We start from the raw sequence: 15,395 nt of genomic DNA on the forward strand, positions 1-15,395 counted from the left end.
TTAAATCTAAAACATGTACATGTACAGTGTTTCCTTTAGTTTGCAATACACTGCTAATTCAATGGAAGTAATGAGCAACAAGAGAAATTTCAAATGTCAAATTATATTAACAATGTATGATATTATATAGGATTCCTGGATATGAGTGGTTTAGCTTTCTAGATGCCTAGTTCATGTAATCATTAATCATTGTATTTTCAATTTTCAATTCAATTGATTTTGAATAATGACTTACATTTTGTTTCAGAAGGATACATCATTTATCACATGAACGACATCTAGGCATAACAAACATAGTGCTGCTTCCTTTTGATGGTTATGATTTATGAATCAATCAAACTCTTCATTATAGAGAGAACTTAGATGAACCATTTCCTTAAACTTTTCAGCATTGTCAAGTACCTGATAGTACTGTCAGATACACGTGCTCTTTCGCCAATAAAAACCACACAAAGTTGTCAGATCTGGCAGCTTGTCAGACAACAAATAAGGGCCGTCTGCACCATCCCGACTTTTCAAATTAGCGTGCTATTTCTGATCCGGCAAATTATCCCGATCTGAACAATCTCGAGATTATTGCAGTAGAGACGCAATTATTGCGCTAGTTCGTAGGATTAATCTCAAAATTGCAATCCCAAGTCAACTTTGGATTATTTGCAAAATAGCGCGCTATTTTACGAACTATTTTGTCGATGCAGACGCACTCGGGTTTATTTATTCACGGCGTCAGACTATAATGCATCGATGCCTCGCTCGAGCAGGAATCACTCTTCTTGCGATGGTGGAGACGGGGTTTCTTGAATCTCGAGATTAATCGCGAAGAGGGCCAATCGGGCTAAAATCTTGAGATTGAGCAAACTCGGGATGGTGCAGCACCGCCTTATATTGATGACTTGCTCCCCTGAATGTCACCAACACTTACAAGTAAAACTCTAGCCCCTCCTTGTGTATTAATAGCAGCAGTAACCCTCCAGTCACCGGGAGTAAGAACAAAGAGTCCCTGAAGCTCTGGTTGACCAGTATTTCTTACAGTACCATCATAACACCACTCTCCTGAGCACACAGGTAGGGTAGTCTGGCCCCTCATCACAGTGCTTGGGATGTCCTCCCCTATGGACTGAATGGTGAAGTCCACTTGGCTAATGCCTTCTGTAATGGCTCTGAGGACTAGTTGGAACTCTCCACTGAATTGAGAGGGAGGAACAGTCAAAACTGTAGAGGTGTTCACCTGCAAAAAATAGAAATTCAATAAGTTATCCCCATTCAACCTTGCAGAATTACAATATACAGCAGGTTACTATTGTGAATATTTACAATGTCTTTTTTTTTAATCACAAAGTTTGCGAATTGGTCCTTAAAAAATTAAATCTTCTTTATTATATCTATTGACAGTAGCAAAAATATCATACCAAACCCTTGCAAACTTGCCCACCCAGTACAAAATCTTAGCAATGTCTTAATTCAAAATGCATGTACATGGAATCCAATAATCAAATCTACCAATAAGCATAAACAGTCATTTGATTTATGGTATAAATACATTTCTTATTATATTCAACATGACAAATTCTTTCTGTATGAATAGTGGGATGTAATAAATTATAATTTGGTCTTTAAATCTGCATGTGTTCACCTGTAAACCCCGTGTGTGTTGCATTATTTTAGGGTCTCATTCACATTCGTGCCATGAGTCACAGACTCCTAACAATGAAACCTGGCCATGTTATTGTTTGTGAGGAGGGTTTTATTGATTTTGTCCTCTCCTTTTTCAATGAACTTCCTGGCTGTGATCAGGATGTATTGATTTTTGGGGAAAACTCAACGATTCTGTAATTTGTAAACTGCGATAATCCGTCGATCGGTACACATGTACGGTATGCAATTGTTCGAAAAACAATGGGACAGGGAACGTCTATGGGAAATGTGTGGTTGTGCAAAAATGCGAACGAAACACGCCTACGGATGTGCAATAATGCGAACGTAACGCATGAAGAGTTAAATCAGTATGATATTGAGTTTATGTCTTGCTGATAGTGTTGACCCATAGAGCAATACACTGTATACTTGACTTTTTTCAGTATATAGAAGTACCACACTAAATTGCTTTGCAAAATATTCTGCATATTGTACTCATCATATACATACTATAGCTCTAAGTACTGTTTTTCACTGAGAGTTAAATTCATCCTATGTTTAAAATATACGAGAAAAAGAATAAAAAATGACAATATGACATAGAGGTACATGACAATGTTAGCTGAAATTCATTATAATTTCTGAAAACCTATTGCAGCATATAATTTGTTCTGAAATTGTTGTCTTAATTTAGTCAAATTTTCAGTCAAATATCCAGTCACGAAGTTTCAAAAACACATTTTGAAAAAACATAGATTTCAATTAACAGTTATATCGGGAAGTTGATTTTGTAGAAAAAGGTCAACATTCTTACATCTTCAGATTTAATCAATTGCCAAATGATACAAACTTGAACTTAGCCAATCAAATCAAAGGAATTCATGAATCAAATAGCATAAGCATGTAACTTGACATTGATACAAGCTTCATGAAACTGAGCCATGTTAACGAAATACATATAGAAAAAAAAATTGGCAATGTTCTTACCGAGCCTGATAGTTCAACATAGCCAATGCCACTGTAATCAGCCACTTCTCTCTTCCAGTAAGGGTTGTCCATTGACTCAAACTCAGTGTTGATGGAATGAAGGGTAGGGTAAAAAGAACTGGAACCAACACTTCAATAGTGAACAAATCATACAAAAGAAGAGAAATAAGTAACATTAAATTGCATTTCCTCTCTAATTTATAGAAAAATGTTTATTTTTTTACAGTCAACCAGTAGCCTACATGGAAAAAGTTATATAAATAAAAAAAACCCCTAAAAGATGATTCTGTGAATGTTCACAAATAATTCCAAATGAGAATTCTTTATATCACCAACACCATGTCATCTTCGTGCTAATTATTGAATGAAGTTAATTTACAGAAGATCCAGATATACATGTATATTGTAAATAGGATATTCATGTGCATCATAAGTACAAGAATAAATACACTTCCCACCCTGTCAAGTTCCTACTTTAGTTCTCCTCATTGTCATCATCATCATTGCAATCTTTATCACTATATCATCACTATCACCATTCATCATCTTTGCCGCTATCGCCACCACCCACCAGCAACAACAAGAAAAAAATTACCACCACTGCCATCACCATCATCATCCTCATCATCACTACAAATATCATTACCAATTCACCATCATAATTAATATAATAATCATCATCATCATCACCATCATCATCATGATGGAGAGCGGTGTTGGCTCAGTCGGTAACGCGTCTGCCCGTCGAACCAAAGATCGTGGGTTCGAGTCCACCCCGGGCGGATGACTGACGCCAGTGCGTTGTGTGTAAACGTCTCTCCCATGTTTCATAGATGCAGGCTATGTTACAATGGAAAACACTCCGTCCCTCGGATAGGACGTTAAATGGAGGCCCCGTGTAGAGGAGAGTCACCACCTTTGCACGTTAAGAACCCATTACACTATTCGTATAAGAGTAGGGGGAAACCCCGGTGTAGTGGTCCACCTGCATTCCCCCCCATCAGTTATATCGGGAGGAGAGACCTGCGGGTCACAGTGATTCAGTTCGCTTTTCGCCTCCCAGGCACAGGTGACGCCAAATAATAATAATAATCATCACCACCATCATCATCAATACTATCATCACCACCATTATCATTATAATCACCACCAATACCATCATCACCATCACCACTATCACCACCACCATCATCATCATCACCACCACCACCACCACCGCCACCACCACCACCACCACCACATCATCATCATCAGCAGCAGCATCAGCATCATCACCACCACCATCATCATAACCAAAACTATCATCACCAACATCATCATCATCACCAATACTATCATCACCACCATTATCATTATAATCACCACCAATACCATCATTTTCATCATCACCACCACCACTACCACCATCACCATCATCATCATCACCACCACCACCACCACCACCATCATCATCATCATCGTTTTCATCATCATGGCAGGAATCATTTCCTTGAAGTGCTTGTGCGCTGTAAAAGGCTTGCAGGGCGAGAGTCAGGGTAATAATATTTTAATTACCTTAGGAAGCGCATAGATAGGACATTGTGATGTGTATTATACAACTACAATTTTTTTTTCATTATATTACCATCATCATCATCACCATCATCATCAAAACCAACACCATCACCATCACCACCTTCGCAAAGATCACCGAAACTAACCTGTCACACCGACGACCAATCACCCGGCTTCTGCAGGTGCAAACCCCTTCGGTCTTATCACAGACTAGGTTTTCAGCCCCTCCTACATCACACTGACAATCTGTACATCCTTGTTGACTGCTACCAGACAGGCCATAGTAGCCATCTTGGCACTCATCACACCGTCGTCCCTGGGTGAATTCCTTACAAGGACACTGACCAGAAGAATTCTTCTCACAAACCTCCGAGCCTTGTATAGTGCCATCCGTAAAGCAATCACAGCCTGTAGATTTCAGATGAAGAGATACTGTGAGGTCTCTTTCTTTGATTGGAGCTCATTCATTCTTGAATGGTTATTCCCAACATATAAAAAAGGGCAGGAAATCAACTACCAACACTACTTATGGCTAAACGTCACTACAAAGATTGGGAAATAAAATTATCAATGAGTTACAAGATCTCTAGAGTGACTATAGAGTCCATTCTTAAGAGACATACTCTCCCAGATCTTATACACACTACACAGTAATAATTACATACTGTAGGGCATTAAAGATTATACCACACACTGACACAGTAAATAACCAATTCACAGAAAGTATTAACTCAGTTCATATTTCCCATTATTTGTTATTTCATGGGATAATGTTTGGTACTGACTTTCCTATTTATTCAATTCAGGTACTAGTCTCACCCATATGTTGAAACAATTTACCCCTTTCATTCCACATTATTCAGCAATTTAAAAAAAATAAAACCTGCTAGGTGTACATAGATAATATACTGCTGATGCATGCACATTACATCAAACAAACAATTGCATAAAGAAGAAATTTCAAGCTGTTGAAAATCAAATATTTGCCTAGTAAAGATAGCTTTCTTTCACTTACCCAGACACCCGTTTGTATTTGCATCAGTGAGGTCATAGAATCCATCTTTGCATTCATTACACTTTGATCCTTGTACGTTGACCTTACAGTAACAATCACCAGGGGACTAAAATTGAAAGGGAAAAATAAAAATATACAATTTCAGGAAATTCAGTTGAATTTTCAAACATTTCAAATAATTTCATAAATATAGGCCTATACTATACTATGTTTACATCACGACCAAACAAAATTATCTTAATATTTATACAGCAGTCATTTTCTGTAAGAAATTTGAGAATACAAAATTTACACTATACCCTATTTCATTCTTTAAGTAAGAAACAATGTAATGATGGTCCAAGCAGATAATAATTTGTGTAGTTTGATCTTTTTAAAATCATCAAAAGCCACTGATGCCATAAACTTCTGTCCATGCATTGTGCCCATTTCACCAATTAGGGTACCTTTATTTGATTGCACATCTTCTGAATCACAACTTATGACATTGTTGGCTTTCCATAATTGAAACTGACTTGAAACCACCAATCTTCACAAGATAACACTTGGATCGTAATTACCATGCCAGCAGGGTTTACGTCATCATCATTCATCACACACTCTCCTTTAACAAGACCAGTAGAAGGATCTTCTCTGGTTCCAGGAAGGTAGCAGTTACATTCCTGACAAGCATTCATATCAGATTGAAGTGTACCCGTAGGACGGAAATAAAACTGGACACACTGGTGACAATTGATTCCTGGGATTGCAAGGGAGAAAGAATTGATTTTTGGATGATCCATTAATAAACATACATGAACAATGTTCCCCTTGTTACTTATCAATAACCATGTCACATTAAACAATTTTTTTCAAAAGTTACTGAGCAGATTTAATAACCGTCTTATGATTGAAAGCCCTCTACTGATCAGTATACAAAGGTTAAAATAGCATTACTTTGTAGGAATTGAAATTCACATTTACAAATGTTAACTTACCATAAATAACTGCCACCCATTTTAACTTTCATAGCAACAGAGTTTTGGCTGTGGAGAGCCAATAAAATCAAGAATTCCATTAATAGCAAAATTACCTTATACAATGGAATCGTGAATTTCGATAACTCTAACACATATCTGAAGAGTATAACGATAACAGCTAAATATGTTCTCAGAAGCAGCAGACCAATAGTGAACATCATAAAACTATCTAAGAGATTATTTCAACCCATATACATTACTTTCTGGATGCATGGACCTATGAAGAGATGGACATTCATCGCTTAGATAATGAATTCACTAACAGGTGACTGATATTGTAATCTGAATAACATTGTCATCATACTTGTCTTCTTTGGTCCTATGATTGTTACCGTGAGAAGGGCCTGAAGCAGTTCGTGATTGAACTTCATATTTCACAAATTGTATGCGCAGTTGACAACAAATCACTTAAATCATGGAAAATTGATCATGTGCAGTTCTTGTTTACCTTTGGTATTCTTAGTTCCATGTACTTCTTTTGGGAAAATGTCTGCATATTTTAATATAGAGGCAAAGTTGTCATTGATTGTTTACCATTCAAAATTCCATTTTCCCAAGTTTCTCCATAATATTCCAGATGTATAACGTACATGTATATAGATCGTGTATCTCTCAATGTTATTGAAGTCTTTACATGAAGTGTCCAAATCAAATAATATACTGGTTTATATCACAGAAACTGTCTGCTTCTCAAGTTTGCTGATCCAAATATAAAGCATATTAATTGAAAGGCACACACTGAAACTGGGTATCAGCCAACAAAACGAAGACCAGGAAAACTGATCCGTCTTTAAGTGATCAGATACGTCTTGGCATTCATGGTTATTGCTACTTGTATGTTCTTAGATGAACATTAACAGGTGACAGTGACTATCATTGAATCAAAGAAATATTTCCGTTAATCGTCCATCTCTTCATAGGTCCAAGCTGGAAGCATGCTAAAAATAATTGCTACTGACCCTATCATCTATCAGTGTATGTAACTCTAACATAAAGAGATAAATCAAATATCTACAATCAATTATATATTTTTGGCATCCATCACTTCTGAGATACATTGAATTGGACAACATATTTTTGTTCCAAAGCGAAGGTGTAAGAAAGTAAGCATTAACAGTACCTGCTGTGTTATCCCTGCAATCTAGGCAAACACCGCCCCCAATGTATTCTCCGGCGGCATTCAAACTACTACCCGTGGCTGCAACAGACTCGTTGTACTGACACACATCACTGTGATTGAAGCAGTTACACTCTGAAAATAAGATGGAATATGGAGTTGATGCACATTATAATTACATCAAAATTATGAATTCTTATCACATTATTAGCTACCTTCTTTAGAGCTAAAAGAGGCACTGGAATGTCATTCTGGTTTATCAAGACCTAGAATATTCATAAAACAACTGGATTAAAAAACAATTTGAAACATTTTTTATTTTGTAATACATTGTAAGCTACATGAAGCAAGAAAAAGGTAAAACTAAGATGCAATGAAAATTTGACATATAAAATGAATAACAAACAAATGACAGTATTGTATTCTTTATTAGGCTAATTAAATCTCAGTTGTACATGTTTAGACATAAATGTAGTCATCTTAGCCCTGCAAGTAACCACTGTTGTTTACAACAAAGACAGAGAGATATAGAAATTCTTTTTATGTTAGAATATGTAAGACATGGAACAGTCTAATTAAGGAAATTGTCACTGCCCCAGTGTGTGCAGTTTAAAGCTGCTTCAGAATGATGCTGGAATTACAAGCCAATATAGAATATGACTAAAAAAAGCTCTGTTCTTAAAAGTGGGTAAGCTATCTTAAGGAGGGACAAACGTTGAACTGAATACAGAGGCATAACATGCCTGCATTCAGAATCTTCCCTAGGTACATGTACCCCTAGGTATTGTCCCGGGGGGCTACTTAAATTGAAGAGTGGATACCATGCGCGACCAAAAAAACACGTAAAAGGGATGTCCTTTTCACGATAGGGCAGGTTACGTACGTAACGTAACGTAACGTGATAAGGGTGTCAAAAACACAAAAATTATGAAAAAAGGGTTTTAAAAAAATTTAATGTAGGCCTACTCAAGAATGAAACATGTATTTTAGTCACTCACACTCATGTGAGGTTACACGTAGCTCAACTCAAATCTAAAAAATCTAAAAATCTATTTCGCTAGGAAAATTACGTGTTTAGGGTAGAATTGCGGGGATGATAAAACAAAATTATTTTTTTTTAAAGGATGTCCTTTTTGCCACAACACTTCGTGTTTAGAGTCCGTTTTGCGCGAGGTGAGAAGGTGGGATCGTACTAAACCAAAGCCGACGACCGAAGGACCCATAACAATAAAAAATTCCTCTACTTGTTTAGGGGTTCATTTCGGGGAATATTTGCCAAGAGTATCGTTTTGTTTCCAATACTTGTTAAGGGTAGGGTTTCACGCGCCAATACTTGTTAAGGGGTGCATTTTCAGAATATGGAAATTACGTGTTTAGGGTGCTTTTCGAGACCCCACGGTCGCGCATGGTATCCACTCGTGAATGGAAGTGGCCCCCCCAGGAGTTATTGTTCTCTTATACTGACCTTCACAGACAAAGCCATCTGTCCCCGGCTGGTACGCAAGCTGGTTGTAAAAGGGCAAACACTCGCTACATGTATCACCCTGGGTGCTGTCACCACAGACACACTGATAGGTCATTTTAGTGGGGTCAGAGGTCAAAGGTTGAAGGGTGCAGCTGGTAGCATGACCATTACACTCGCACTGTGCCATTACCTCGAGGTTACGCACTGTGTAGTGATGCTAAAATTAATAGAACAAGAAAAATATTAAAGTCACAAAATGTACATATATGTTCATGAATAAGTTTGCCTACAAAACAGGCAAAAATTATATTATGGAGGGTCCGCAATACAAATATGCATCAAGTGACAAATGTTTCAATGCTTCATTTAAAAAAAAAGGTACATGTAGCAATAAAGAAACTATTCTGTAGGACAAAAAATTATTTCAAATCGTGACAGGTTCAGTATTATCCTACTATTAATTATTAAAAGGTAAAGAGTCAAAAAATAATTTTTGACAACACATCAGTCCAGAACAGTTGGAGATTGTCTTGACCTTTCGGAAATCGCTCATAAGAGGCAGTTTTACTTACAAAGCTGTTAGAAAAGAAGCCAAAGCTCCTTGGCATATTGTAGAAATCGATCTTGAGAAACCTAGCTCTCTGCCACTCTTGAAATTCAGTAGGAGGTGATAAAGGAAAATTAATCTGAGAATGAAAACAAGAATATATAAAGATTAATAATGGTGAATTCTATGGTACATGTACTTGGTAATATCAGTCTTAAATGAAAAAAAAAATATCACAAGAAACGACCTTCCTTTTTCAATATAATTTTTGGGGTTCATTACCAAAGCATTAGAATTACAAATATTGTAGATTATCAAAATGGCTGAAAATGATATCATCAGCAATAATTTCTTTAACCATTAATTTCAAAACAGTCTTAACTCCTGACCCATTTTACAAAATTATTTTGATACTAAGGCTTGCATACTGTAGGCCTACATGTACATGTATCACACGTTGCCATGATTATCAAAGTACCATTAAGAATTAAATAAAAAGAAAACTTAACTCAGGACTATCAAGTGAATACAAATACATGTAGGTTACCATTTTAACAACTCTACTTCACTCTAGTTGATAAATCACTAAATTTACTTTAGCCGTTTTGCATGTACTCTAGTAGCAGGACAGATTGGGCAATGGTCATTTAAAACAGTTTGAACATCATATCTTGATCATATCATAATCTCAATTACAATTTCATTCCTTTGTTGAGCATCAGACAGGTAAGTTGAGCAGAGGACCGTGTTTAAATCAACAACAGCTTTGGTGGGTGAAACATCGAATTCATCTGAGCAGTCTGTCTCGTCTGATACTTGATACAAGAGCTGTCTAAAATTAATCCCATCTTGAGATGCCCTGATCCCAATCTGACCCGGTCGAACAGAATCTCCCATCTGAATGCTGATACTCTCCACAGAATGCACCTGTGTAAGAAAAAAAAAGGGTCACAAGATAATGAACATAGATTACTGAATAAAAAAATATGTAGGGAAAAAATGTGTGTTGCTACTGTTGTAGGAAGTCACCCAACCCCCGTACAGGTCTGCTACCGAGAGGGCGGAAGACCACTCTAGAGGCAGGAAGACGTACATGTACCTGAAGCTGATCTTGATTGGAATACACCAGAACTGAGGAATCTATCCGGAAAATACTGGTAAGAGCCTTATTTTCTGTATTAATTCTTTGAGTACCATTCCCACCTAACTTACAACCTTGATTTAACAATGAACCATTTCATTTATTAAAGCCCTCATTTTGGATGCCCCCATAAATTTCGAATCATCCAAACCTCCCCATATCAAATTTTATCCTTTTTCTTTACAAACAAAACAGACATACATGTATTTGATTGGTATATGCGAGATCATTTCACGGGAAAAGACTCTATATAACAGTTTATTTCTCTATTTCTTTTCCGAGTTTCAAGACTATAGAGTATCCCAAAGGGAGCCCCCTGTCTACACTGAAGAGACAGGACGATGTCTGGATGGTGTCGTTAGAAAGGACGGGATCATGCGGTAACCTGTAAGATACGATAGTCTTTATAATAATAATAATAAAGAAAAAGAAAGAAAGAGAGAAACGATTTTTAAGGACAAGTCGAAGAAAAGAAAGAAAATAATAGTTCGCCTAACGAGTTGGCGGTAATAGTCAAATATGACTGGTTGCCATTAATTTTCAACAAACAACAACAAACCAAGTGGTCATTGGAAACCCAGGACTACTACACTACAATTACATGTAGCAATATATGATGCCTACTTACATGTTATTTGAAAATAGATTAATAATCTTTGTTGATGGTTTATCATCCCAAATCCATTTCATACGTGGTTCAGCTCAGGCTGAATTTCTAAAGTTCTAACTTGTAATTTCTTTGCTAAACGTGAATATAGCCTTTTAGGGCTAGAGTAAAATCATTATACAGTTTTTGGCAAGAGTTCCATATGTACCCCCACCGAATATGAAAAAAACAACATATATCAATTTTTTGGATGTCAGTCTTAAAGTATATTTTGAGTTGAGCTACATGTAACCTCGCATGAGTGTGAGTGACTAAAATACACGTTTCATTCTTGAGTAGGCCTACATTAATTTTTTTAAAAATTTCTTACAATCTTTCTTAGCTTAAGACTTTTTTTCAGTTTATCAATATTATATAAACATACCTCTTGCAAATCAAGGATAATCTCTGATTCAGGGTCACTGAATCCTGCTGCTATCAAGTCACTTCTAGATGTGCTCTGCCACCAGGTATAATTTACTCCACTTGAAACATCTTCATCCACCATTAAACCCGGAGGATGAGCAAGCGATGGATTTGATGCATTACACAAAGATGAAACACGGTCTTCGGCTGGTATAGTCTGCTGGATATGAGCAGTAAACAATTCTGGTGGATCTCCACAAGTGATGTTTGCAGATATTGGTTTGTTAAGAGCGACATTTACTGGCATGAGCTGTGCCTCCACTCCAGCCAGTAACAAAGTCAAAGACAGTACGCAGAATACCACTCCATATTGCACGCGCGGGACTGAAGAGAAATTTCCTTTGCTTTGTCGCATGATTTCTCCTCGTAAAATCACAATTAAGACATCAAAAATACGGTGTATGGCATTCAAGATGTATTACACAATGAATATTTTAAGTTTGAGAATCATAACAAACCATATAAGTGTAGATAGCAGAAATTATCACCAAATGAGTATCCGGTCGATTCTTGTTTCCAACCGACGCCAAAGAGTCAAGAGCTTCGACCGCGACCGCCTGCATGCAGAATGCGAACCTATAAACTACAAGGTACTATACCGTACGGAATTTGCATATTTAATTGATTTTTGCAACAGGTGTCATGCCTGAAAAAGGGCGTTCTCTCAGCTCCAGCTGCTGCGGATGAAATGACTAATCTGGGAGAAACAGTTATATTATGTTCTTGTGTACAACTGAGATTAATAATGGGGTATGAGGGATTCGCATTGGCAGTTTAAATGCCACTGCCTATCATATTACATGTACCGACGCGATCAGGTTTAAATGCCCGAATCGCTAGAACGCGTCACGTTGTCATAGAAATAGATACGGTTAGGTTAGTACATCTACTCGAAGGAAATGCTCCTGAGAAGGGCTAAGAAGCATTAGGAAATATCGGTTCCACGACTGTCATAGAAATATCCTCCTGTGGTGTGGAGATTGTGTAAATCTAAACTGTAGTCTATATTTGAGTTGATGCTCAGATCTTTTTTTTTTTTTTTTTTAATTATGTGTTTTATTGGTATTCAAAATCACATATAATCAAAATATTTACATCTTCTTACATGTAGTAACGTTTCATAAGGCTCACGTAAAGTTGCACAGTTATGGGGTAGAAAATTTCATGTTTTTATTGTGTGTATGACTGACGTGCATGAAAAAAAAAGAAGTGAAGTGTCGATGAAAAAATTTTATGAAGAGTAGGAGGGCTATATAGAGAGGCACAATTAAATAGAAATTCGTCAAAATCAATTATGAATTCAAAGAGTTCTAACAATTTCAAGGGTCCATTGTTCTGACAATCCTCGTTTTCTCCATCGTTCTTCTCAGGGACCATGGTGCAGCTTTTCTCCTCCTTACTTATAAAAAAAATACATGAAATTGATGGGTAATAGAAATAACTAAGCATCGTTAGAGAAACTTAATTTGTGTACACATCCAGGTTTCGATTCCTGCCACAAATTATAAATTGAAAGTATGCTTCTGAAAGCACGCCTACCAAGGAATCATTTCCTCTAAAGTTCTCAACATTTGTTGAAGTGCACATTAATTGCATTTAATAATATACATATAGTAATGAAGCGATTACTTATACAAGTACCTCGAACTAAAAGTCAGGATTCATGAGTTTATAATCCAAATAAACGCCATCATTTATATCACTGCTTCGTCTGAAATGTAGGTACTTATATATACTCTTGACTGAAGTGCAAGAACCGAAAGAAAACATCTAATTGGACGATAGCAAAAAAACAAAACTTGCCTGATATCTAAATATATTTTACGGATATTTGAGAGAATTCGACATCGAAAACATTTCAAGCCAATGTCAATAGGCTGCGGCAAATTTACATTCACAATATTTGGAACATATACACCTCTCGTGACTTTACAAGATAGGAATAATTATCAATAAAGCTGAAAGTATCAAGCTCGATTGTCATTTTCTCATAAAAATCTACTCTAAATTGTCGGAATGAATTATTCAGTATTTGTCGCTTTGCTTGTAGTAAGTCATTCTGTTTCTGGAATTGTATTTACTTCTAGACATCATGCAAGACATGCCAAATGTGAGTATTTTCTTATTGTGAATTAAATAATTATAATTACTAATGTGAAATAAGCCTTTAGCTTGATAATTATGGCAATGAGAGATAAAAAGAAGGCATGTTCTCTTTTTATTTATAAGAAAATTCATTTGTAATGGAAAAAAAAACCTTGTTCATGCTGTAACAATAAATGTCATGCTCTATGAGTTAAATTCAGTGGCGAAAGCAGTTTTTTGCAGAGGGGTGGAATGATAGCAAAATGGAATGCCGAAGTCTTAAATCGGAAGATGTTAAAAACTTTCAAAAGTTTCTTAAGCTTTTAAGGTGTGAAGGGGGAAACAAACCCCTCTGGTCCACTGCTCATCCCCATCCAAAACTAAAACAAAAATAAGTTTATGAATTAAATTATTCTTCCAAAACGAAAATAACACATCTTATATACAGACAGGGTTGTCCATCATGGGGGGGGGGGATATACCCCAATAGTTCAGAAGGGGAGCATTATGTTATCCCACAAATAATTTCCAGTCGATCATAACGATATCTGTGAAGAATTATATGACAAGTATGATCATGATGATAAGGAGGGGGAACATGATGATCATGGACATAATGGTAATATTGATTATGGTCTATACGAATGATGCCCATTATTTTTCCTCGGAATTTTCTTATCATGCTTAAGTTTATTGTTATTGAATGAAACAATTCCTAGAAGATATTGTTAGAAACAGATTAACGCAGAGAGGAAAAACATCCAAGATGAAATAAAATAACATGTGCTTGGATAAATATGTGATATTACAAACGTAAATCTGACCATATGATTGTGATTTTTTTTGCATGGTCAGCCCCCCCACTTTGAAAACCGTTCCACGGCCCCTGCATTATCTTTTGAACTTAACTCCTCCCCGCAACCAAGCGCATGGGATGTGCCCCGTTCATTTTACCACCCTTTTGAATATCACTTCATTTTTGTTAGTATTCTTAATCCACTGGAGAACATTTTAAAAAAAATGATGAATGAAAGCTAAAAGAGTGTATAAAATAACCCTGAAAACCGACAAAAGACCTCAAAATGAATAATTTTCAGGTTAGTTTTCGAGAATTTTCTGCTCTCTAGCTCTCTCTCTTCTCTCTCATTATTGATGGCCCTTTCCAAATGTTAATTAGAGTCATTACACCACTACCCCCCCCCCTTCGACTAAACGAAAACTCCCTCACAGAAAACAACATTTGTGTAAGTCATCCCCCAGACCCGCATACATTCGTAATTCCAAAGCTTCGTAATTCCGAAGGTTCGGTTATTCCGAAGGTTCGTATTTCCGAAGGTTCGTAATTCCGAAGGTTCGTCAATCCGAAAACGAAATAAGGTTCGTAATTCCGAAGGTTCGTTAATCCGAAAACGAAATAAGGTTCGTAATTCCGAAGGTTCGTTAATTCGAAAACAAAATAAGGTTCGTAATTCCGAAGGTTCGTTAATCCGAAAACGAAATAAGGTTCGTAATTCCGAAGTTTCGTTAATCCGAAAACGAAATAAGGTTCGTTAATCCGAAAATTAAATAAGGTTCGTATTTCCGAAAATGAAAATTTTGGTAACAAAAACGATGTTGTCATTACAAGATTACACGATATTATGCAATGATAGTAATAACGATCGATGATACATGCGTGTGTTGGGGCCAGAGCATGTATTTCATTAAGAATGGCGCCCTGATCAAAGCATAGGCTAATTTCGATTTTATCTGAGCAAT

At 36.6% G+C, this 15,395-nt stretch overlaps 1 protein-coding gene across 1 annotated transcript in view; it reads right to left on the minus strand.

The window, feature by feature from the left end:
- LOC121416226 (laminin subunit beta-1-like) overlaps positions 1 to 12,320 on the minus strand; it is a 42,878-nt gene extending 30,558 nt beyond the window's left edge. The window contains exons 1-10 of the mRNA XM_041609731.1: positions 11,512 to 12,320; positions 10,036 to 10,266; positions 9,365 to 9,478; positions 8,793 to 9,009; positions 7,331 to 7,462; positions 5,752 to 5,930; positions 5,192 to 5,297; positions 4,323 to 4,584; positions 2,623 to 2,752; positions 923 to 1,228 (exon numbers count right to left, since the gene is read on the minus strand). Of these exons, the coding sequence (XP_041465665.1) occupies positions 923 to 1,228; positions 2,623 to 2,752; positions 4,323 to 4,584; positions 5,192 to 5,297; positions 5,752 to 5,930; positions 7,331 to 7,462; positions 8,793 to 9,009; positions 9,365 to 9,478; positions 10,036 to 10,266; positions 11,512 to 11,907 (2,073 nt within the window). The 5' untranslated portion in view covers positions 11,908 to 12,320. The remainder of the gene's footprint in view (positions 1 to 922; positions 1,229 to 2,622; positions 2,753 to 4,322; positions 4,585 to 5,191; positions 5,298 to 5,751; positions 5,931 to 7,330; positions 7,463 to 8,792; positions 9,010 to 9,364; positions 9,479 to 10,035; positions 10,267 to 11,511) is intronic.
- Positions 12,321 to 15,395: the final 3,075 nt, after the last annotated feature.

This window comes from Lytechinus variegatus, chromosome 5 (assembly GCF_018143015.1).
Source record: "Lytechinus variegatus isolate NC3 chromosome 5, Lvar_3.0, whole genome shotgun sequence".
In the NCBI taxonomy this organism is placed as follows: Eukaryota; Metazoa; Echinodermata; class Echinoidea; order Temnopleuroida; family Toxopneustidae; genus Lytechinus; species Lytechinus variegatus.